Here is a 26,182-nt window from a genome sequence, read left to right on the forward strand (position 1 = left end):
TCCTAACCACTGGGCTACTGGTTGTAAGGAGCCACAACTTCCTCCTTCAATTTATTAATCTAGCCCTTCATTTCCTTTGCTTTTGTTACTAATGGTTAAAAATGCCCAAAATGAAAACATTTAGTTTCAGGTCAAACAAAACATTTTGTTCAACTCAAACCTTTTTTTTTTTATATTTCAGAACTGCCAGCAAACTGAAAAATCATTTATTTGCACAGCTCTACTTATGTGTGCTTAAATATAGCCTCCAACATGTTAAGTGTAAGGATTTTAGCATGTTTTTGCTTTTGATTTTAGGGCTTTTTTGACTAGCATCCTTTATTCTTCCTTTTTCCCTTTTTATCAAGATCAGCCTTTCTAAATTTTAGTGTCCAGTGCTTATTTTGGTTCTGGTCCTTCTCCCAAGGATGTTGAACTTCATTATACTGAGTCACTATTACTTGGTACCAACACTATAGTTACTTCTTTAGCCGACTCTTGTGTTTTACTTAGCACTAAATCAAGAACCGTCTCCCTCTTTGTGTGATGTAGAACCAGCTGTTCCAAGAAGCCATCATCTAAATTATTGAGAAACTGCCTTTCTAAACTTTGTCTCAAATTGACACTTTGCCAGATTATGCATGCGTAAATGAAGTTACATATTACTACTCTTTTTATTAGACAATAGTTGCTTCTCTGATCTTCCTTGACATTGGGTACTCAGTGTCCCTTTCCCGATCAGGAGGTTAATAGTAAAATTCTTCTAAAATATTTGTACTCATATAACTTGATATGAATCCATTCTGATTATCTCTATAGCCATCTCTCCGCAGACTTTTTATCTCACTAGATTCCATGGAATCCTTTAAGCATAGCACTACTCTCACATCTCTGTGATCTGGTCTGTATAATTTATAAGCCAGGTACCCAACTGATTTTTTCCCCCCATTCCTACGTGTTTCAGAAATGCTTCTTATGTCACGTTTCTCTTCCACTGCTTTCTAGTTTGCCTGGTTTTGCTTTCAGTCTTCTTGCACCGGTTTATCAACATCGACAATTTTGCGGCCAGGTTCTCTTTTTTTCATTCTGATCCCTTTGTGCTGCTGAAGGCACAAAAGTGATGAAATCTGACCTACTGAGAGTTTTGCAGGTACTCAGCGTAGAGGCTGCATCGCTGGCCTAAAGCGGGCATAGCTTCAATGCCACCTTTCTTCCCTGTCCTGGCTCCAGTTTAGGGGAAATGCAAGGACACAAAGGGGCAGGGACAGAGCACTGCTGTGCTCTAGCTATTCTCAGTCGCACAGGCTGTTCTAAACTGTCCTGTGGCATGGGCCAAAGAATCCAGGAGCTGTAAATGACCTCTGTGCCAAGCAGTTCTGAGCCAAGATTCTGGCCCTTTATTTTTGGCTTGCGCTTACTTTTATTTAACTCCTTTTCTTTAACTGTGGCACCGGCACCCTTTTACTCTTCAGGAATGTAGATCTTTGATCTCAATCTGTCCCTCCTCCCATCGTATTCAGTACTGGGTACAGAATTTTGTTACATCACTACATTTCGAGCAGATTTCTTTGCTTGACTTTAAGCAATCCTCAGCAACTCTTGGCTTTCTGCCAGTGAATAGTTTGGAGAATTCTCCAAACTCTTGCCAATTTTCTGTACCAGTAGTCTGTGTTTCCTGTGTGGCTAAAGTGGAGGTCACCCCTTTGATAAAAGCTATCCCTTCTCCAGAAAGTTCTGCAGTGCCTAAAAAATATCTTTCTCTTTACCCCCCATGCTTTGAATCCCTGAAGCTTCTATTTGGCCTTGTATGTGGAACTTCAGAGAAAGCTATCACAGAGGCCCTGGACCTAAAGCTTTTTTTAGTTACCTCAATTTAGCTTTCATGACCAGTGTAGCAGGGTGGTTACCTGCTCCTGCCCTGTGGGGCTTGAAACAGCCGAGGAGAGGGCTGTGGCTGCGGCAAGAAGCCTGGACTGATTGGGGAAAGTAGGCTCAATTGTGGACATGCCCCAATCAGGCCCAGCTGGCCCCTATAAAAGTAGGGTTACCATATTTAGTGCCTCCGAAAGGAGAACACTTTAAAGGGGCCCCAGCCCCGCCCCCAGCCCCGCCCCCGCGCCCGCCCCAACCCCGCCCCCTCCCCAAAGTCTCCGCCCCCTCCCCTGCTTCCCGCGAACATTTGAGTCGCCGGAAGCCTGAAGCAGGTAAGGGGGGTTGTGGGGGGGGGGGGAGGAGGCGCGGCCCACCCCCGGCACCGCAGGTCCCCAGCCCGTCCCCCGAGCCCCCGGCCCGGCCCGGCACCGCCGGCCGAGCCCCCGACCCGGCACCCAGTCCCCGGCCGGGCCCGGCACCGGGCCCCCCCGAGCACCGCCGGCCGAGCACCCGGCCCAGCACCCGGCCCGGCACCCGGCCCGGCACCCGGCCACCCCGAGCACCGCCGGCACCCGACCCGGCACCCGACCCGCCGGCCGAGCCCCCCGGTCCGGCCCGGCACCCGGCCCCCCCCGAGCACCGCCGGCCGAGCCCCCGGCCCAGCACCCGGCCCGGCACCCGAGCCGCCGGCCGAGCCCCCCGGCCCGGCCCCGGGTCCCCCCGAGCACCGCCGGCCGAGCCCCCGGCCCGGCCCGGCACTGCCGGCCAGGCCCCCCGAGCCCCCGGCCCGGCCCCGGGCCCCCCCGAGCACCGCCGGCCGAGCCCCCAGCCCAGCACTGCCAGCCAGGCCCCCCGAGCCCCCGGCCCCGCACCGGGCCCCCCCGAGCACCGCCGGCCGAGCCCCCGGCCCGGCTCGGCACCCGAGCCCCCGGCCCGGCACCCGGCCCCCCCGAGCACCGCCGGCCGAGCCCCCGGCCCAGCACCCGGCCCGGCTCCCGAGCCGCCGGCCGAGCGGCCCGGCCCGGCCCCGGGCCCCCCCGAGCACCGCCGGCCGAGCCCCCGGCCCGGCACTGCCGGCCAGGCCCCCCGAGCCCCCGCCCCGGGCCCCCCCGAGCACCGCTGGCCGAGCCCCCGGTACGGCACTGCCGGCCAGGCCCCCCGAGCCCCCGGCCCGGGACCGGGCCCCCCCCGAGCACTGCCGGCCGAGCTCCCGAGCCCCCGGCCCGGCACCCGCGCCGCCGACCGCATGTCCTATTTTCCCGGACATGTCCGGCTTTTTGGGATTTCCCCCCGGACGGGGATTTGGAGCCCAAAAAGCCGGACATGTCCGGGAAAATCCGGACGTATGGTAACCCTAATAAAAGGCTGGGAGCCAGGGCCTAATAAGTCTGTTTGTAGTCTCCCTCTGCTTGTAGTGGGAGAAGGGCCTGGCTGCAGGGAGCTAAGCAAGACACCTAGATTGGGAGCAGGGCTGGGGAAGGGCCAGGGGAACTGGGAGCTCCGGCCTGGAAAGCCCCAGGCTGCAGGCCTGACTACAGGCCGAATAGGTGCAGGGTTGCAACAGGGCAGCCCATGGGTAGGCAAAGGCAGCAGGTCCAAACCCCTTTGCCTGTGATGAGTGGCTTATGCTGCAGTCTGCCTCAGTGAACAGGGGCTAGATGGAGACTGGGCAGTAGCCAAGACTGAGGTGAAGTGGGGATAGTGGGTGGGGGTTCCCCTGGGTGGGGGAGACCTAGAACTGTGGGGGTACTGCCAGGGGGCAGCACCCAGTTGAAGGGGCACCGGGGTCCTGGGAGGGACATGGGGGGGCCAGCAGTAGCTGCGAGACACCGGCCTGAAGAGGAGGTTCCGGAGGCTGGATGCCAATTCCCGAGGACAACCAGCAGCAGGCAGTACTGGGTGAGTCTGCGCATGCTTATGATCAGTCTTTTGCCTTTCTATATCATTAGTATCGTGGCCACAGGCTCCTCCCACCTCTGACTAGAAGTTTGTCTAGATGTATCATGTGATACCTGTATACCTGAGAGTTAAGTCACTTAATGGTTTTCATGGTCACCACATACATAGCTATCAAGATTCTAATGACTGAATTTCCTGTCACCACAGCTTCTCTACATCTCACAACTATATCCCTTCTGGAATGACCACCTTCATATACAACTGGTCCAAACGCTCTTGTAGGGTTACCATATTTCAGCAAGAAAAAAAGAGGACGGGAGGAGCCCCGCCCTAGCCCCTCCCACTTCCCGCCCCCCCAGAACCCCCAACCCTCCCCCCGTTCCTTGTCCCCTGACTGCCCCCTCCTGGGACCCCTGCCCCTAACTGCCCCCCAGGACTCCACTCCCTATCTAAGCCTCCCTGCCTCTTGTCCCCTGACTGCCCCAACCCTTATCCACACCCCCACCCCCAGACAGACCCCTGGGACTCCCACGCCCCATCCAACCACTCCCCACCCCCTGACAGCCCCCCCCAGAACTCCCAACCCATCTAAACCCCTCTGCTCCCTGTCCCCTGACTGCTCCGATCCCTCTCCCCACTCCTGCCCCCTGACAGCTCCCCCCCAGAACTCCCAGCCCCCTACCCCCCTGCTCCTTGTCCCCTGACTGCCCCCTCCTGGGACCCCTGCTCCTAACTGCCCTCCAGAACCCCACCCCCTACCTAAGACTCCCTGTTCCTTGTCCCCTAACTGCCCCCTCCTAAGACCCCCCCCCAACTGCCCACCAGGACCCTACCCCCTACCTGTACCCTGACTGCCCAAAACTTTCTCCACTCCCCCCAAAAAGCCCCCCCCGTTTCTTGACTGCCCCCTACAGAACCTCCCTGCCCCTTCTCCTGCCCCCCCTTACCCTGCTGCTCAGAACAGGGTGTTGGGCTCTGTGCAGCCGAGCCGGACACGTGGCTGAGCTCCCCAGCACAACAAAACCCGGTCTGGCCCTGCACAACAAAACCCGGTCTGGCCCTGCACAGTGCTGCTGGACTGGGCTGCAAGGGAGCTGTCGGCTCAGAATGCAGGGCGGATCCGGCTCCTCTACAGCTGCTCCTGAGTCCAGCCCGGGACTTCCCTGCAGCCCTCCCAGCCGCTCGCTCTGCTAATCCCGGACATTGTGAGTGCTTTACAAATTCCCCCCGGACGCTATTTTTAGCACACAAAAGGAGGACATGTCCGGGTAAATCCGGACGAATGGTAACCCTAGCTCTTGTGCTTACTCTTAGTGCTTAACTCTGTTTGTCAGGTCTCTGAGCTCTAAAGATTCTATCATTTCTTCATTACTCCACAACTTCTTGTTCTAATGTTGTTCCACTATACCCCCATCTGCTGGTCACACAAAGATAGCAAATAAAGAATAAATACCAACTAGATAAAAGTGGGTTGGTAGGAATTAAAAAAAAAAATGGAATAACTAGCTGTCTGATTATCAGATGTCGTCTTTGATGGATCAAATGATCTGATTAAAAAAACCCTGAAGCTTTAAAAATATCTATTTTTGTACACTCACAGTAACACACAATCTGTACTGCCCTTATCTCTTATAGATAACCTCTCTTACAACTTCTGGGAAAAAATAACTCCAACAGTCAATGATTCTGTTTTATAATAAATAGTTAACTAAAAATCTACCACCTTAGTTTTCCTTATAAGTATTTTTGTTTATTTTATGGGCTAGATTCTCCATGCTCTGCTCCAGCACAGTAGTCAGAACTGTTAACTTTGAATTTTTGACTGGAAAGCACATTTCACAATGTCCAGATCTTGAGTACCAACTAATAGATTTCAGAGTGGTAGCTGTATTAGTCTGTATCAGCAAAAAAAAATGAGGAGTACTTGTGGCACCTTAGAGCCTAACACATTTATTTGAGCATAAGCTTTCATGGGCTAAAACCCACTTCATCGGATGCATGCAGTGGAAAATTCAGTAGGAAGAGAGAGATATATAGATATACACAGAGGACATGGAAAAATGGGTGTTGCTTTTAGCTCAAATAAATTTCTTAGTCTCTAAGGTGCGACAAGTACTCCTCATTCTTTTTGCCAATTAATAGAGTTGTTCTTCTGAGTCTTACCATGGGAAAACCTAAAGCAAGTGCATTTTAGTAATTATTCTTTTGAAATGAAAAATACTGGTTGACACTTCGAGACTTTTAATGGCAACATTAGTCACTGCTTCTACCAGCACTACAAGTCATTATGGGGACCAATTGGAAAGATTCAGGAAATTCATTGGGAATTAAAAAGGATAATAGTTGAAAACCCTAAAGCTAATTGACTACCATGCAGATTGGAATTGAAGATGTCCCTGCACATGAATTCCCACATGCACAACCTTTATTTTCACAAGGAAATAAGAAATGCATTGTTTTCCCTTTTATAAATCAGGCTTGCACATGCAGTTTTCAACTTGTATTTTTCTGCCCTCTAGTGACAAACCAAAAATATTTTTAGAAAAAATCCATAGACACTTTAAAGATGTCACTGTATTTTCTGAGGCCATCTCAAGCCAATAACTTTACTTACTAATATGCTACAGTGTGTATTAGTTGCTATTTTATAATTTGTGATGTAACTAATAACACTGGTCTACAATTTTTGAGAAGTCGTCTGCTTCAGAGATAAAATGTTCTATTTATTATGTATTTTGATGTGCTGAATTCAAATATGACAATTAAAACAATTGATTGGCTACTGTTTCTAAGATATTTAAGTTTTTACATTTTATGTCTATGGATATTGTGTAGATAGTAGAGTTTTAATCATAAATTGTAAACCTAGGTCTTTTCATGTGTTTATGGTTGCTTTACATGATAATATTTCACCTGTCCTGTTTATGTAACACTTTAAAAATCAGCAAAAGGGTTATATAAATAAAATTTATTATGAAATAAAAGGCAAAAACCTATTATGTACATAGTTTAGTCCTATTCACTGTCTACTCGGCGCTTCTTGGCTTGTCTCTTGTATTGTCACTGTCCAGCAACAGTCTGCAAGCATTGATGGGCTCCATTTGCCCTGATAGCGTTTCTCCATTGTTGCAATGTCCTGGTGAAATCGCTCGCCGTGCTCGTCGCTCACTGCTCTGCAGTTCAGTGGAAAAAAATCTAGATGAGTGCAAAAAATGTATCTTTAGTGACATGTTGCAACGAAGGCTTTTGTATACCTTGAGCAGGTTTTCCACCAACAACCTGTAGTTGTCTGCCTTGTTGTTTCCGAGAAAATGTATTGCCACTAACTGGAAGGCTTTCCATGCTGTCTTTTCCTTGCCACGCAGTGCATGGTCAAATGCATCATCTCGAAGAAGTTCACAAATCTGAGGACCAACAAAGACACCTTCCTTTATCTTAGCTTCACTTAACCTTGGAAATGTTCCACGGAGGTCCTTGAAAGCTGCTTGTGTTTTGTCAATGGCCTTGACAAAGGTCTTCATCAGACCCAGCTTGATGTGTAAGGGTGGTAACAAAATCTTCCTTGATTCAACAAGTGGTGGATGCTGAACACTTTTCCTCCCAGGCTCCAATGACTGTCGGAGTGGCCAATCTAGTGGGAATCTCTTGCACGACTATCCCATTCGGAGAGAAAACAGCAGTACTTTGTGTATCCAGTCTGCAGACCAAGCAAGAGAGCAACAAATCGCCACAAAGCTGCCACTGATGTTGGTCCTAGTTTATGCACCTCAAAAGTTGTTTCATGTTGTCATAGGTTTCCTTCATATGGACTGCATGACCAACTGGAATTGATGGCAAAACATTGCCATAAGGCAGTAAAACAGCTTTGAGACTCGTCTTCGATGAATCAATGAACAATCTCCACTCATCTGGATCGTGAACGATGTTGAGGGCTGCCATCACACCATCAATGTTGCAGGCTACAAGATCACCTTCCATGAAGAAGAATGGGACAAGATCCTTTTGATGGTCACGGAACATGGAAACCCTAACATCACCTGCCAGGAGATTCCACTGCTGTAGTCTGGAGCCCAACAGCTCTGCCTTACTCTTGGATAGTTCCAAATCCCTGACAAGGTCATTCAGTTCACCTTGTGTTATGAGGTGTGGTTCAGAGGAGGAGACTGGGAGAAAATGTGGGTCCTGTGACATTGATGGTTCAGGACCAGAAGTTTCATCCTCTTCCTCTTCCTCGTCTGACTCAAGTGAGAATGATTCTGGTGCATCAGGAACTGGCAGCCCTTCTCTGTGGGGTACCGGCTTATAGCTGATGGAATGTTTGGATAATGCACAGTCCACTTTTTTCTTCTTTGAGACACCTTTCCCAACTGGAGGCACCATGCAGAAGTAACAATTGCTGGTATGATCTGTTGGCTCTCTCCAAATCATTGGCACTGCAAAAGGCATAGATTTCCTTTTCCTGCTCAACCACTGGCGAAGATTTGTTGCACAAGTGTCGCAGCATATGTGTGGGGCCCACCTCTTGTCCTGATCTCCAATTTTGCAACCAAAATAAAGGTGATAGGCTTTCTCAACCATAGTGGTTATACTGCGCTTTTGTGATGCAAAAGTCACTTAACTTCTGCTATGTTTGTGGTGATCTGCACTGTTCACACAAGTACGAGGCATCTCTGCTCACTTTGGCTAAACAGAAATGTGTCCCTTTGCAAAATCAAACACTGACAAATAAGAAAGTACGACACTGTATGATTTCTAGAGCTGATGTAGGGCAATTTGTTCAGCAGAGTGATGTAAGCTTCGTTATGCTTGCATCATCCATGACTTCTAGGAATAACATGATGCAATTCATATCCTGTATGATGCAATACCAGCTTCAGATTGCATCATTCATTGTTTTGCCTAAAAAGCAAGTGCTGTCCAAACCCAGTCATAGATTTATTCACAGATCCAGTCAAAGATGTGTTTTAGTCATTTCTGGTTTAAATTGAGAGATCTTCCCTGTATAACTCACTTATCCTCTGCTATTCCCAAGTCAACGGTCATATATACTGACCCAATAGCATATCTTGAAAACTAGAGCCAATCAACAATTTTAAGCATCATTTTCGTTCTCAGTGACCCAGAATTAGTAAAGTTTGACTACATTTATTTCAGAATCATTTTGGCTGTAGAGCAGTGTAAATGGTGACCAGAAATGTGGCTCTATTTTTTTTCTGAATTTCAGCTGGCGTACAATATACTGGGGAAAACTACTGAACTTTAACGGTGACCTTCACATAAAATGTACTAATAAATAAACTGGAGGTATTCTGATGTGGTATAATGCCCCCAACAGCAAGATTAAGGGAGTGATCCACTTTCAACTCTCACTGACCTCCGAGGGAGCTGAGGATGTTCAGCACCTTGCCAGAATGCTTAGCACTTTGAAGAATCAACCTCTTAGCATAAAAGAATGTTAACCTTCTCCCTCCCCCCCCTCCAGTTCAGGCCCTGCAAGTCCAGAGTCCTGTGAGCCATAGGTCAGTTCCATGCTCTAGCTGCCACAGAGCCCTCCTGGAACATGGAGCCTGACAAAGTGGTTTTTGTTTAGTATAATGATGTGTTTTTTATTTTAGATCCTCAAAGGCATAATGAATTTTAAAGCCATACCAGATTTCTAATTTATTTCATTAATGTTTCAGAATCCCTTTGGTCAGGAAAAGAAATAAAGTGCAGTATAAACTGTATGCTTCTAAGAAATGTGTCTCTGGTTTTAAATGTCATCTTATGGCTTTGTGGAGGAGATAAATATCCCACTGAAGTCTCTCTCTCTCTCTCTCTCTCTCCTTCAGTGGGAGCTGCTGGGTGCTTCGCACTTTTAAAAATCAGGCCACGTGGGTGCCTAAATTAAAGGGGGCTCTTAGCTGCCCTATTCAGCGTTTCTCAAATGCAGCCACCAGGGGCTTTTCTTGTGGCCACAGCCTCCTGGGTGGTGATTGGAGGGGGGGGGGAAACAGTGGCCCCTCCCCTGGGATCACCAGCAGGGGTTGGTCCCTGCCCCCTTCTGGAGCCACAAACACTGTAGGAGCAGGTGACCAGTGTGAGTTCCCCACCTTCCTGGTGCTGGAACTAGCGGTGCTGTCGCACCCCTTGGCTTGAAGTGGTTTCCATTATATCCAGGGTTTAAAGTTTGGTTCAATGGCTCTCAGTACCCTCACTATACAAATTGTTCCAGCACCCCTGGGCTTGGGCTATGGGCTTCTGCCCTGGGGTGGTGGGCAGCAGGCTCTAGCCATGAGGCGGCAGGCTCCGTCTCCCAGCCGCTGGGCTTCGGGCTCTGGGCTCACCCCCCCATCCCACATTGTCCCTGGCCCCTGCTGCCTCCCCCAGCCGTGCAGCAGGACTCCAGGCTACAGCCCTAGACTCACCCCACCTGCATCGCCCTGACCCGCGCTGCCTCCTCCACCCCCCCATCCAGTCACCCATTGCCCCTGGCCCTCCCGCTGCCATACCAACCTCCACATCCAGGGTTTGTTCCCCAGCTTGCTGGGGATGAGTGAGTCTGCTGTGAAAAGTGATATTAACAAATATCACTTTTCATACCCTGTTTCCCCGAAAATAAGACAGTGTCTTATATTAATTTTTGCTCCCAAAGATGCGCTAGGTCTTATTTTCAGGGGATGTCTTATTTTTCAGAAATGAAAAATGCCTTATTATCGGTGGATGCCTTATTATTGGGGAGGTCTTATTATCGGGGGGATGCCTTATATTACAACGAGAGGCAAAACTGTAAGTAGGCCTTATTTTCGGAGGATGTCTTATTTTCGGGGAAACAGGGTAGTAGCAGACTTACTAGCTAGCAAGTCTTTAGAAACATAAGGGTTTTTTTTTTTTTATTCTGTTTAGGTCCAGTAAAGAATAGACAATTGTACATTATTTTTACTAGTGAGTCTGCGCAAAAAAACCCTATATAAATAAATTACAATGATTTGGACATGTATATGTGCATATTCATTTGTTTTTCCTAAAGTTAAGTGCTTTAGGAAAGCCTGTCAGAGTGGTAACCTGCAAGAGTTAGTGACCCACCATCTAACTAACAAAAATTTTTTGTGAGACTGCCTACCTCATAAGTAAGACTGCAACAAACTTTCTATTTAAGAGCCACCTTCATAAAACGCTGTGAAATCCACATGCCTGTGAAGATTGCCATGGAAACTGGCATATAATATATGATGTAAAATCAGGGTAATTTGACAAAAGATAGGTCCTCAAAAAACAGACCTGATTTTTAAAATTACTCTTCTGATGCTTTTTTGCCCACAAATTCCAGGAGACTGGGGACTGCAGACTGTGCATGTGAAAATCTGGCCTGAAGCTCCTGTTAAAATTTCAACAAAGGTCAGAGCTTGGTTTAATAAAGCTTATTCTTCAGGAAAGCAAAGCCTCATTCTGAAGGTGGGAATATGAGCAGCTCGCAGTTGTTTAGAAAGAGCTCAGTGAGTGATAGACTGGTGGACTGACCTGCCCACAGAGGGCTTGTCACTAATGCACATGAGCTATTCAAGGGTAAACCATGAAGGCACTTTAGTTTTACCAAGCTATAAACTCCAAGCAAGCAGTGAAGACAAGTCTAGACTCAGTTGCTGCCTTAGGCCTTGGCTACACTTGCAAGTTAGAGCGCATTAAATCAGCCCCAGCCGCCCTAACTCCTGAGGTGTCCACACTGGCAAGGCACTTAGAGTGCCTGGACTCTATAGCTGGAGCACTCCTGGTAATCCACCTCCAGGAGAAGCAAAGATCTTGCTGTGCCCTGGCTGAAATGCCGGGGTGTCAGTGTGGATGACGTGTCGCATTACTGTGCTATGATTGGCCTCTGGAAATGTCCCATAATCCCCTGAAGTCAAGTGGCCACTCTGGTCATTGTTTTGAACTTGGCTGCAGGCACGTGGATATCCCCTTTCAAAGCCCAGTTTCTGACAGCCACCATTCTTATCTGCTCCGAGACAAAGCAAACCATTACTGGGGAATGCTCCTGCTACAGAGGCGTGTGTGTGTGTGTGTGTGTGTGTGGCGGGGGGAGCAAGGCTTCCCCCTGCTGCTGTCTGAACTTACAAGACAGCATGCTGACACTCTGCCCCCCAAAATACACTCTCTCCCCCCACATACACACAACACCCTCTCTTTCACACTCCACTTCCTCCCTCTCCCCATTTGAAAAGCATGCTGCAGCCACTTGCACACTGGGATAGCTACCACAATGCACTGCTCTCTGTGGCCACACCACTGCACTTGCAGCTGACAGTGTGAACACAGGGCAGCGCTTTCCCTGCTGCGGTCTATAAAGGGCTGGTTTAACTCCCAGCGCTCTACATCTGCAAGTGTAGCCATGCCCTTAGAGCAGGGGTTCTCAAACTGGGGGTTGGGACCCCTGAGGGGATCATGAGGTTAGGTGGGGGGTCGCAAGCTGTCAGCCTCAACCTCAAACCCTGCTTTGCCTGCAGCATTTATAATGGTGTTAAATAGATTAAAAAATGTTTTTAATTTAGAAGGGGGGCGGGGTCATACTCAGAGGCTTGCTATGTGAAAGCGGACACCAGTACAAAAGTTTGAGAATCACCACCTTAGAGAGAGAGAGAGATGGTAGTATACAAGCCTCTGAGTTTGACTTCACTTCTTACCTAACTTCACACACACACCCAGCTCTCTCTGATTAAAGGGCCATTTTGCCAAGTGATTTAAAAATCAGTTTGTATTGTGATTACTTTTATGCATATGGTCTCTTTGGACCTACCAGAAAACTATGGGCAGCATCCACTTAAAAAAAAATTATATATATATATGTGGGCTGCCCTTGACCTCATCTAACATCTGCCTTGGTGCTCTGTGTACAGAATCACTAAGGGCCCTGTGAGATTTAAAAGGAAAGATGATGTAGTGATTTTAGGTAGTAAACTGTAACTAGAATCCTGACCCCCACTTTACTCATCTCAGGGCTTCTACACAACCACTTCTGTCACTCAGGGGTGTGAATAAGCCACCCCCCCAAGTGAGGTAAGTTACAGTGACCTAAGTATAGTGTGGACGGTGGGGGAGAGCTTTGCCCGGAAACATAGCTACCCTCCTCTCCTGGAGATGGCTTTATTATGCCAACAGGCGCGCTCCAGGCTGCCTTAGGGCATGCAACCCCTGATCCCCACCCTGGGCTGGGGGAAGCTCCAGTCTGCCTTGGAGCAGCAGGTACCCGGCCGCATGGCACCACGGGCAGACTGCCGGCCCTTGGCCTTAGCCACGACACCGGTGGCGGGTCTACACGTCACGACAACCCGGCCGGGCTGGTGCTGCGGGCCCCACAGGGGCCATCGCTATATCGTCGGAAGCAAAGGCCCCCACCACCTGCCCGGAGACGCCGCTGCACTAGTGCGCCGGGACGGGTCCCTCGCCTCACCACTGGGCTCTCACACTGAATCGGCCCCGCCCCCTGCCTATCTCACGGCCGACTCCGAGTCTCTACGCAGTGCGCGCGCGCAAACAGCAGTACTCATGCACTGTGTTCAGTCTCGTGGCGGCTGTCCTTTCTGCGCACGCTCTATGTGACGCACACCCAGCCCCTCCCCCAAGGCGGACGCACGCGCAGCGTGTCTGGCTCCGGGCGCTGGAGCTGTGGGGGGAGGGAGTCTGGCCAGGGCTGCCCCGTGCTCGCTTCCTCCTGTAGCGAGGCGTGTCGGGAGTCGGGGCTATGGCGGGGGGCGGCCGGTGACAGACACCCGAACCGCCGCTGCTGCTGCTGGGAAGGGGAGCGCCATGGCCGGGCGGCGGGGCGCGGGCGGAGCGGCCCCCTTGGCGGAGGCGCCGGGCTGCGGGCCCGCGGCGGAGCCGGCCCGGGAGCTGTTCGAGGCCTGCAGGAACGGGGACGTGGAGCGGGTTAAGCGGCTGGTGCGGTCCGAGAACGTGAACGGCAGGGACACGGCGGGCAGGAAGTCCAGCCCCCTGCACTTCGCCGCAGGTACCGGGCGCACGTCTGCTCTGGCGGGGCCGGCGCCTCCCGCCCGGGCCTGTGTGGGAGCGAGCCCGCTCCCGGCTGTGCCACGCACCTGGCCCGAGTCCGGCTTGCGCCTGGGTGCCTGGGGACTGCCCAAAGCGCGCACCCCGGAGCCTGGCCCTGTCGGACCCCCGTGATTGCTACTTGTGGCGGGGCTCCACTAGCTGCCAGCGTTGGGGCGCCTGGCTCTGCACAGCGTATCTCCACAAGAGGGGCTGTGTCTGTGCTTCAGTGACGGGCGTGGGGGTTTTGCCCTCCCCCGTTCAATTGTACATACGCCAACTTGGCGATCCGCCCAGCTTGCTGGGCGCCAAACACCCAATTGGTGACGGTGAGAGTTAGTCCCATAGAGGTTGGGACCTGCCCAGTTGAACGGAAGACGGTGGCCGCTGACTGGGTGGTATGGTCTCCTCGCTAAGGTGCTGGATTAGGACTCATGCGATCTGAGTTCAGGTCTTGGCTGCGTTTCCCAAACTTCCTGTTTGACAAGTCCTTTGAATCTGTGTTGGTTCCCCTCATGTAAAACTGGAGTACTAATGCTTTCTGCTCTACAGAAATGTTAGGAGATACTTAATGTACTAAAAAATACAGGAGTACTTGTGGCACCTTAGAGACTAACAAATTTATTTGAGCATAAGCTCAGATGCATAGAATGGAACATATAGTAAGAAGATATATATATATATATATATATATATATACACACACAGAGAACATGAAAAGGTGGAAGTTGCCATACCAACTCTAAGAGGCTAATTAATTAATATGAGCTATTATCAGCAGGAGGAAAAAAAACTTTTGTAGTAATAATCAAGATGGCCCATTCCAGACAGTTTGACAAGAAAGTGTGAGGATACTTAACATGGGGAAATTTGTGGATACTAAAATAGCAGCCGTGTTAGTCTGTATCTAGACTGACAGTTAAGAGAAGAATTAGCTTATCTCCTGTTGATTTTAAAACTGCCCTATATTAGTAGAATTTCTTACATTGTCTGACTGGTCCCTTTTGTAAGTCCCAAACTTTATGCACTTTTTTTGTTTGTTGTCACTTGTAAATGAACATCGCTTGGATTCAGTTCTTTTGGATGCCTAAATAACATGACATTGCACAGTAGGCACTGCAACTGGTCAGGAGATTGTGTTCTATTGCTTCAGGCACAGACCTGGCTGTAGCTGTCCAAACACTTATGTGAATGCTTTAGGCTTGCCTATTGCAACTCTTTTCTAGGGGTAAATGATACAAAATCAGCAGCCCATTATTTGCCAAACATAGGTCATTATGAACATGTAGCCTTGCTGCTCCACTCTGCTCAGGTTCCTCATTGAATAGAGTCCTGCTGAGTGTGTGTCTTCTCATATTAAAAGGCCTTCATGGGTTTGGCCCTGTTTACCTGAAAGCCTCTTGCGGGATAGCTGTGTTCCACTGAAACTGAAATAGTTTACCATTAAAGGTAAACCATTAAACACATGAGACAATTTTAATAGACTACGGAACTCCTAATGCTTTCAAAACCTAAGTACCAAACTCATTTCTTTCAATAAGATCTTTATACACAGCACACCTACAGTTGATTCATAAACTCAAATTCCTTTGTTAGCCAGTCAAGCTATTTCTACTACAGACTTGGGAGATAGAATATAATATATTTTTGATTACTGAAGGGACACTCACCAAATAGTCCATATAAATATCTATATATATATACACACACACACACAGGTTTCTCTTAAGATCGTATAAAAAAAATTAAGTGCCTAGATAAGAATAACCCTGCTTAGTTTTGTCCAGTGGAACTTTCAAGACTCTGAATAACCTTAAAAAAATAAATCACATCCTTATTAAATTCGCAATAGAAACAGATAGGTGGTATATGCCACTAGGTAGCAGAGATATCGGGATGGTTCCATATTCCTCCCTTTGGTTCCTGAAAAGAGGATTACAAGGCAGTTACTGATGTCTTCCCTCCCAAGACCGCAGGATCTCTCTGGTAGAGAGACTACCTGTTAGTCTCTCTTGAGAAGATATACTTATAGCCTTCCATTGGATGGAACTTTTCCACTGTGAACCTAACTGTAGTAAATGAAAAAGAGTGATGTGATTGGTAGCAAAGTCATGTTTTGGGGTTTTTTTGTACCATTATTCAGGGTGTGAATAATAAGGGATGCTCTCTCTGTCTTCTGTCTCTGGAGGATTACCAAATTACTGAAGATAGACGTAACCTACCAGGAAGTGGTAACAAAGGCTCTGCTGTAGTTTCACGCAGTAGAACCTCTGTTAATGAGGCTGGGTGTGCACACCTTTGTATTAATGCATGTGCTAAGCAACCTTTTTTGTTTGGTTTAGTTCAGTTCTGGAGAAGTGTACTTATTCTGTAGGTTTTTGCTTCGCAACAGAGATGCCACAATTCCAGGGAACTTGTGTTCCTTTTTTCTTTGTATTGTCACTCTGACTTAGACTTTAAAAAATGCAGCCTGTTAGACAAGGTCGTCTTCTCTTCCATTCCTTAAATAAAGAATTTCCATTCTTCCTCCTGGTCTAAAAGACTTACTTTAGAGTTGACTTTACTAACTGAAAAGGGTTGAGAGAACAGGCTGTTCTCATGCATGTGCTGCTCTTTGGAAACAATGAATCTGGGGATCTTGGTGAAGATTAATCTTGATGTTTCTTAACTCCATTGCACATGAGATGAACCTACGGCAGTTAAGTTGTATTGAAGCTTAAGTCAAGAGTGTCACTGTCTGCACAACAAAGTAGGCATGTAATCAAGTCCAATTAGCAAAAGTTAGGGGCATGTGTAAGGCTATGTCTGTGCTATAGAAGCACAGTTAAGGCTGTAGTGTAGAGACTCATTAAGTTGATGAAAGGATTTTTCTGTCACTGTAGTTAATCCACTTGTCTAAGAGGAGGTGGTGTGTCTCAGGGGTGTGAATTTTTCTCTCCCCTGAGCGATGTTCCAACGTCAACCTAAGTTCGAGGTGTAGACCGGGCCTAGGACGATCTATACAGGCAGGCAGCCCTTTTTGTCATAGATTCATAGATTCTAGGACTGGAAGGGACCTCGAGAGGTCATTGAGTCCAGTCCCCTGCCCACATGGCAGGACCAAATACTGTCTAGACCATCCCTGATAGACATTTATCTAACCTACTCTTAAATATCTCCAGAGATGGAGCATGACAACCAGAAAATGCCACTGATTCAAGGGATTTGTAGTAGCCAGAATGCCCTTCAAAACATTCAAGTTTTGTTTTTGTTTTTTTAAACAGAAGACATGAGGAACAGATGTATTTAGTTTGTAAACTCTTTGGAGCAGGGATTGTGTCTCTGTGTTTTTACAGCAGCTAGTACAGTGGGGTCCTGGTCTGTGACTACAGCTCCTAGTTATTTGTATTACTTTATTGCCTACCAGGGAAATTAACCCATTGCCAAGAGAGGACACAGGAGCCTCTCCTAGTGATTATACATAATTACTGTTAGAATTGATGAGAGGCAAGAGAATAGGGATATAAATCAGTTTCAAATCCCGAGGAAAGTCCAGGAAGTCAGTCATTTAAAAGTCTAAATAAGACCTATCACAGAAGTAGACAGAGGAAGATCCTCAGCTTTTCAGTAGCTGTACAATTGCTTGAATAAATATATAGCTGTGTACCCCTCCTAGGCAGCAGAAAGATGTACTTAATCTGGTATAAAGGCTCTATTTAGTTGTAAATCAGCATGCTTTAATGCAGTGGTTCTCAAAACTTTATACTGTTGTCCCCTTTCGCATAGCAAGCCCCTGAGTGCAACCCCCACCCCTTATAAATTAAACACTTTAAAATATATTTAACACCATTATAAATGCTGGCGGTAAAGTGGGATTTGGGGTAGAGGCTGACAGCTCGCAACCCCCATCCCCATGTAATTACTTTGTGACCCCTTCAGGGGTCCTGACCCCCAGTTTGAGAACCCCTACTTTAATGGTTATATCAACCAATGAGAATGCACCTCTCTTTAGAAAATAAAGGAAGTACAAATGGGAAAGTTGATTTAATTTGAGGTTTTCCACTTGATTTAAATCCTCATTTAAAAATCAATCTACTCTGCTCATTAGGGTTTTTTGCTTCTGGAGAAACAAAAACTTGCACCTTTTCTTTAGAGATAAAGGTGGTTCTGAAGTGCCCCAAGGACCTTTATAGGCATCAATCACATCCTGTAAGGTTTAGTTCTAAGAGTAGGATATGCATGAGCAAGTGCCCTAAATCATCCTAGCTTCTTGAAAAGAGAGAGCTGTCAAAACTTAATATAAATGGTCAAGATTTGCAGTGCTGGTGCATTTTCAATTAGAGAAATACTTAAGATGTAGCCAGCATTGGACTAACAACATTACAAAACTGCTTTATATAAATTTAGGCTTGTGTTAGTGCAATATGACATTAAACCAGGCTTGCATAATTGTCACTTGCCAGCCTATGCATAATTTGCTTGTCCACTCTATGGTGGACAAATATTGATATTTTACTTTAAAATATTACTTGCTCTACATGAGAAGGCAAGTAGAATTTTGCAGTGCTTTGTTAAAATTGGCTACCTTTTTTGCTTTCCAGTAACTAATTGGAATGTAAAACCTTACCCAAGTGTTTATTTAAAAATCTGTTCACACTTCACTTTTGATCAGATATATATAATTGTATTAGGGGTCACTGAATATAGAAGTGGTGAACTTCCTCAAATTGTAGCTGTGTGAAGTCACTATGATAAATTACTTTATAGGCTATTAGCCCCCAGTGTACAATTTCAGAATTAAACTACACTTATAAGTGGGGGACATTCAGATTGTTTTGAGCCAATGAATGGGGAGACAGTGAAAACTTTAAATTGGTAAGAAATCTACTTGCCTTCAATCAGGATCTTCCTTATGTAATGTTGACCTTTACAGGCTGCTACTCTGAGACTTGAATGTGTCGTCTGTCGTTCTCCTCCCCCTTTCTCTCCCCTCCCCCCCCCCCCAAGATGGTAAGATATAAAAGCTTGTGGTTGGTTCTTTTTCCCTGCTCTTAAAAAGGACTGACTAGAGAAATGAGACATTGGCTCTTCAAGAGACCTATTTTCTATATCTTTAAAAACAAAAACCAACCCAAAACCCAAGTTTTTGCTGCAGCAAAATTTGATCAGTGAATTAGAATACAGAACCCAGTTTGCTTCCAAACCAAGGAAGTGTAAGTACAAGTATATGTTAAAAATAGGCTAAGCGCCAGCATATTCATAACTAATTTTTCTATTTGTTTAATGTTTATACACAATTTAGTTTTCAACATTTTTTCCTATGAAACTTAAATATAGGTACTCTACTATAAAAATCTAGCCTCTATCCAACATACATATTTTTGAGGTCTTAAGTTTCCATATAGAAAATTCATCCTTCCGTTATCACTATTTTTAACATAGTTGCGTATCCCATATTGCAGTGTGGCCATCTGTTTCACCCCCCACACACACACTAGTGGCTGGACTAAAAGGACATTTTTGCTTCACAGCCTTTAAGCTAGCTGGATCTTTTAACTCAGGAAATAGAGGGGCTCATGGTTTTAGATTCAGAGATCCCAGGTTTAAATCCTGCTACTGATGACATGCTCAGAGGCATTGCAGTAACTTGGAAGCTCATAAGAATTTTCATACCAAATCAGAGCAATAGTCCATGTACTCTGGTATCATATTTCTTCCTAATTCCAGGCAGTTAAGTCTTGACTAAACACAAGTTGTATTTTATTAACTACACTGGTATAGTGAAAAGTGGTCCAACATGCTGCCCCCCTGTACAGGAAGAGAAATAAACTACTGTTATAAGATGCTGTTATACTGGAATAACTGCATCCAGGCTGGGAGTTTACCTGATCATAACTATTCAGTTAAAAAAATACCCCTAACCAAAATAGGTTATACCACTATAAAAGCTATGTGTAGAGCCTGCTTTAATGGTTGGCTTATGCTCTTAAGGATTGGCAAGCCAGTCAGCTGACCACCTGTTATTTGACCACAGTCAAACATGGTCAGATATTTCAGCAGGAATGCTCTAATGTAGGCAGCAGCCTGGGCCTATCTTTTTGATTGCATCATAGTGCCATCTGTTAGCAAGCCTACTTAAATATCTTGATCGTTCATTTTATTACATGCTAATTGTTGGGGAATGAGGTGAACTAATGGAAAGATGAGCATCTTGATTATCTGGAATCTTGAAGAAAAACATTGTATGAAGATCTTTATTTGTATACTAAGGCAGTGGAGTACATGGTGGTTTGCAAAGCACATTAAACAAGACAAAAGACATGGTCCCTGCCCCAAATGTCTTACAATCTAAATTTACTAGACAAACATACAGAAGTTAACTCAAAGGAGTGGAGGAGGAATAGGATTGTTCAGTTATTAAACCTCCTCCCCCAACACAAGGAGCAAAAAGGCACAGTCCCCTTGAGCTCAGCAAGTTTCAGCGCTGTGAAGTGCCAGTGTAGATAGTGCGCCAGCTGTGAGAATACTGAATACAGTCCACTTATAAAAGCTCAAATATACAAAATCACACACACACAAAATCAAGTGATCATTCCCACCTATAATGCTGCCTACCTTTTTGAGGCATACTTCCTGGGCCAAGACTTTTCTGATGATTAATTTGATTCATCTCGTGACCTCATCGTGGTGGTTGCAAATTTCAAAGGATATATAAACAGTTTGGCTGGAGGTACCAAATTATAAAGCAAGAAGTATCCAGTTTAGTCCTAAAACAATGTGGAATACAATCGCAGCAGTTGAATCAAATAGCTTATCATCATAGTGGAAAGGGTTGTGTCCTTCTTGCACTCTAGCTACAGTGGCAGAAATTCTTTTAGTACTTGTGTACTACAACATGTGTGGAATAAAATTGATAGGTTTAAGAAGTAATCCTTTTAAAAACCAGAAATAGACTCAAGGCCTCCACTGGGAAGCTAGTGAGCATGTATCACAGTTTAAGATTAGAGAAGAAAATAGCAGATGAAGAGTTCACTTAGTATTTATCAGACAAAGAAGGCAATACTGCTGTGTTTGACATATAGCTGAAGCAGATGATGAAAGCAATCTGATTTTTTTTGAACTTCATTTGATTGTGTTTTTGCATTTTTTCTGAGTTAAAATAACTCAGTAAAGTAACTTTTTTTGTAATTAGGCATAAGTATGCATCTAAGGTGGTCATCAACCCAGAGATAGTGATCGACTGGTCAATCCTGGAGCCTCTACCAGTCGATCGCAATCTCTGGAAACTAAGTCTGGTGGTGCATCAGGTCTAAAAAAGGCTCCCTGCCTGCTCTGGCCCTGTGCCGCTCCTGGAAGTGGACAGCACGCCGCTGACGTCTTGGGGGAGGAGGGGCAGAGGTCTCGGTGCGCTGCTCCTGCCTAAGCACCGCCTCCGCAGCGCCCATTGGCCGGGAGCGGAGAATGCGGCCAATGGGAGCTGCGGAGGCGGTGCTTGCAGAGGGGGGCAGCATGCGCGCCACGTGCCTCGCCTCTCCCCGGGGGCTGCAAGGGCATGCTGGCCGCTTCCAGGAGTGGCGTGGCAGGGAATCTGCCTTAGCCCCGCTGTCCAAGGTAAGTGCTGCCCAGCAGGAGCCTGCACCTAGCACCCCAAACCCCCTCCTGCACCCTAACCCCCTGCCCCAGCCTGGTGAAAGTGAGTGAGGGTGGGGGAGAGCGAGCAACAGCAGGAGGGGGGAATGGAGTGAGCAGGGCAGGGCAGATCCTAGGTTGCACTTAAATTCAGAAAGTGATCTTGTGCATAAAAAGATCTGATACCACTGATCTAAGTCTATGCTTACTGGAGATCATACATTTTTATTCTTTTTTCTTACTGTTGTTACTGTTCCATTAAATTAGTGCTTTCAAATATATGACCATTTTTTTTACATCATTTGGTAGTGTTTGGCTGGTCAATTGACTAGTTGCTTCTTGACCAGTCAAAGGCCCAGCCCTAATGAAGTATATATTCTTTATATATTTCTGATTATCTCTGGGGACTATGAATGTTCTTATTTTTCATTGGCCAAGTGAAGCAAGGTCTAATATGCAGCTCCATAACGTGTGTGTAAATTGAAATACCAGAAAAGCATGAATCACTGGAAAATCAGGGCACCCAGACTGTCTGGTGCTGCACGCAGAGGAAATCATTTTGCTGCCTCCTGATGCTGCTTGCACCTCTCAGAGGTAGCAGCTTAACTAACTTGCTGCATGGAGATCATGGTCTTTAGCCTGGGCTCTATCAAAAATGAGAGCCTTCGAGAGGGTTTTTGGGGGTGGGGGAAGCAGGGACTGGAGTGTGAGAGTCCACACTATGGGGCTTGTAATGATATAGTTGTAGTTGTGTGTGTAGACAAGCTCTTAGTGACTTGCCCAAGCTTGCAGAGGAAGTCTGTAGCAGAGCAGAGAATTGAACCTAGTTTTCCTGAGTGCCATGGGCACCTTAGGCACGCAACCATCTTTCCTCCCTAAGCTTGTCAATGTACTGCACTAATGTTACCTGATATTTTCAGGTTACAACGGTTTATCCTAGCATTTCTAACCAAGACAGCTGTAGTTACACTATATACTTAGGTATAGTATCAGTATACTCTTTAGCATTACATGTAGGGTTTTTAATACATTGGTTTCAATAAAAGTATTGCTGTAGCAGAGAACTCAGTTGTAGTTTCTTCTATAGTAGTTTCCCTCTTTAATTGTCTTGTTTTTCTAATTTTAATCTTGGCCTGATTCTTTTAATGCCTAGTGGTTTATACAGAGTCATCTTTTTGTTTTAGGTTTTGGTCGGAAGGAAGTAGTTGAATATTTGCTTCAGAGTGGTGCCAATGTCCATGCACGAGATGATGGTGGCCTCATTCCTCTTCATAATGCCTGCTCTTTCGGTCACGCTGAAGTTGTCAATCTTCTTTTGCGCCATGGTGCAGATCCTAATGCTCGGGATAATTGGAACTATACTCCTCTTCATGAAGCTGCCATTAAGGGCAAGATTGATGTCTGCATAGGTAACTTTCAGATTTCCCCCTCAACTGACTTCTGTGTGAATTAAAACCATGCGAAGCCCAATTCTTCATTTTTTTTTTTAATCAAGCTCTGCCCATCACTAAATTCTAGTTTGTCAGGTGCACACTCACAAAAATGAAAAATTTACTGTGAGCTGAAACTTGACATATAAAAATCTGTTGACACATACCTATAAGTTACAGAAATGCAAAAATCCCCCTGCTACCTTATATGGTTCTCTCTTAGGTGGAGAGAACTACATGGTGGGGGAGGGGAAAAGTAGTTATGTGAATTCGATTTATTTTATAAGTAGTATTTTGACCACTAAGTGGTCTTTCTCTCTTCCCACATTCTGTCTATCCTGCCCTGCTGCTGCGCCTCATAACACGTGGAAGCAACAGAAACTTCTTTAACATAATGACTTAGTTCTGGTCTTTTGTGCCCTGTACCCCCTCTAAATTAGTCAGAGGCATCAATCAGTCTTCACCCAAACCAACAGATTAAATTGAATTTGTGTTTTAACTAGGCAGTTATGAGAGCTATGAAGAGTATTAAACAGTTAGTAAAGTGGTCAAGTAGTGAAATATGTGTCTGAGCCCTTATCTTCCAGTTGTCTTGTCCAATTTGCCAGAGGCGGTTTTGATAAGTTTACCTTGGCATAAGAGCATGTCTGACACGTCAGGGATATTAGTTATGACATAGGTGGCCTCAACATATGTAAAGTTTGGGCAAGGGAGTCAAGAGAGTCCCCAACTGGGCCATTGTGTTGATGGGTCTTGGTGGGATGACAAGCCATATTTCAAAAGCCTAGTTTCTATCAGTGTTGTTTCACATAAAAGATTTTGCTACTTTATAGTACTGCTGCAGCATGGTGCTGAACCAGCCATCCGTAATACAGATGGACGGACAGCTTTGGATTTAGCAGACCCATCTGCAAAAGCAGTGCTGACTGGTAAGTGGTGTTTTTTTAATCTGTAACTGATAGATTATGGGTACCATTGCTCCTATTCCAAAAGTAATATGCTGTTCTGGATTTTTCTTAAATATTAGTTTAATTTCTGTTTGTGGCCAGACCCCAAGTATAAATGACAGAACCTATCAGAATTTCAAGAGCACAAAGTGCTAATTATTTTAAAGAGGGGAAATAGCTGGAGACTCAGTGTTCTTTAAATACTGAAAGAAGAGAATAAGCAGAAAACTTTAGATTATAAAAACTTTTATCCATGGATTGTATGTTTTTGATAGGTAAGGAAATAATTTTCTTTTCACTTTCAGGTGATTACAAGAAGGATGAACTCTTAGAAAGTGCCAGGTATGTATTAAATGTAGAAAACAATTTGCACATGGTAATATTTTCAAAATAACCCACTTTTTAATAACACATACAAATTAACTTTAAGATTGCTTTCTGAGTACGTACTAGGCCTTGGACAGTCATTTTTGGGTGAAATTAATAAAACAATTATGGCACCCTTACCTCAGGGCCTTGTCCTAATGGAGTCCCAGCAGCTAGCTCAGGGCTCCTTCTCACTCTCCCCAGCTTCTGACAGCACTGCCCTGTCCAGGGTTCTGTCACTCCATCAACCACCACACTCCTACAGCTCCGGAAAGGAACTAAACGCCCTCTGCCCCTAGAGCTGTTTTCATAGTTAGGCTGCTGGGCCCTGATTGGCTGTGTCCCACACAGCCACTCTAGGTAGCTTGGAGGAGCCTCCAGCAGGGGGCCTCAGAGGGTCTGGTATACCCCCTCATAGGTTCTGCTTAAAGTGAAGATCCATAGGGTTCTTTGTTAGGCAGTGTTGATGAAAACAGCCAATTAATGTTAGACAAGATGTGATGCACAGTAACTACTGGCTTGTAATATGTCAATGTTCATATTGTATCATTTGAAATCCTTTGTAGAAGTTGTTTTTAGTAGATTTGAAACATTCCAAATAGCTGTTTTGTTGTTTCTGTTATTTGTGCAGCACTGTAAATACTGAAAGCAACTAAAGTTGTTTTTATATGCAGTATCAGTTGGCCAAAATGTGTTTAAACCATCTTTTTTTCCTAGGGGTGGTAATGAAGAAAAGATGATGGCTCTTCTTACACCATTAAATGTCAACTGTCATGCAAGTGATGGCAGAAAGGTATTTTAGCTCAAAGCCTAGACATTTTGTTTTGAAATGTTAACATTTATATTTAAAACTGCCATTTGAATCAGATTTTTGGTATGTCATATTCAACTTGTACTTAAAAAATTGTATGTGAAGACAGAATGTACCTATGTGGCAACTGTCAGATATGTTTTCTTCGTTGCTTAAAAAGAAATATATCCACTACTTTTTGCATTTATCATCTGCATCAAAGAGTAATGGCAGAACAACTTTCTTATGTTGTCTGACCTTTTTTGCAGCTGTGCTGATGTCATACTTACAACAAAGGCCTTCCTTCTTTGATCCTAATAATTGCCAAGTGAGTTGAAGAGTTGTATCCACGCTCTTCTTTTGCACCACCAAAACTTGGCACTGGCTCTGACATTACCTCTTCTTACAGTAGAGTTAACGCTACATTTACAGGGCCTGGACTTATTTCTGGCAGGGTAAGGGTATCTTGGCTAAAAGTGCCAAAATTCCCATCCAAAATTTTTTGAAATTTCTTCAGTTTGAGCCCATAGCTTTCCTGAAGGTTCAAGTCACTATCTATGGCCCTGTCTTATTAGATATTTGCATGGGCTCATTCCCTTAAGTTTCTAGGTTTTCCCCAAGCCAGTGTCTTACATGTTACATCCTGCAGTTGGATATCTGAAGCTCTCCAAAACTTTTAAGTGTCTGAGCATCAGTGCTACTACTTCTCCCTCCTTGTGGAGTATAAATCTGGTCCAACTGTGCAAACCCCTCAAGTTGATGAACCTATCCACTTCCTGAATGAAGAAGATAAAGATCTCTGTGCAAATCCTGTTGCTTCAGGCCTTTTGCTGGGTACTCCTCTCTAAAAACTCTCATGCCTATTGACTGGACAGCTCATAGAGCAGTCGTCTGCCTTGGGAGTTCAGGTGGAGGATAAGGTGAAGTTTTTCTGTTTGTTCTGCATGTAATCACACTCTTCTCTCCAGCAGTTAGTCGTCACTGTGGCTTATTTCTAAACTTAACTTCTTACTTGGTAAAGAGAACTGTTCATAATCTGGCAATATACTGGTAACAGCCAAGTCACAGTTGGAGCCTCAGGGGGAGGGCTTTGGCATATCTATGGAAGGACTAAACTGGGAGGAAGTGGGAGCTGGCTGCAGAGCCCAAAAATCTGTCACAGTGGTTGTCGTTTGCTTGAATGTATTAGTGGTAAGTAAAACCTTGCAATGTGTATTGATGGTAACTAGATGACAGAAAAAAAAAAGTGAGCAGGTAAGGAAAAAATGTCC

The 26,182-nt window shown here is 45.8% G+C and overlaps 1 protein-coding gene across 2 annotated transcripts in view; it reads left to right on the forward strand.

The window, feature by feature from the left end:
- The first annotated feature begins 13,377 nt into the window (after positions 1-13,377).
- The window catches only part of TNKS2 (tankyrase 2), a 77,257-nt gene continuing 64,452 nt past the window's right edge, over positions 13,378-26,182 (forward strand). For both annotated transcript variants that reach the window (XM_054033739.1, XM_054033740.1), the window contains exons 1-5: positions 13,378-13,732; positions 22,563-22,787; positions 23,642-23,737; positions 24,061-24,097; positions 24,839-24,914. In XM_054033739.1, coding sequence (XP_053889714.1) covers positions 13,531-13,732; positions 22,563-22,787; positions 23,642-23,737; positions 24,061-24,097; positions 24,839-24,914 — 636 coding nt within the window. In that variant the 5' untranslated portion in view covers positions 13,378-13,530. The remainder of the gene's footprint in view (positions 13,733-22,562; positions 22,788-23,641; positions 23,738-24,060; positions 24,098-24,838; positions 24,915-26,182) is intronic.

This window comes from Malaclemys terrapin, chromosome 7, assembly GCF_027887155.1.
Source record: "Malaclemys terrapin pileata isolate rMalTer1 chromosome 7, rMalTer1.hap1, whole genome shotgun sequence".
Lineage (NCBI taxonomy): Eukaryota > Metazoa > Chordata > Testudines > Emydidae > Malaclemys > Malaclemys terrapin.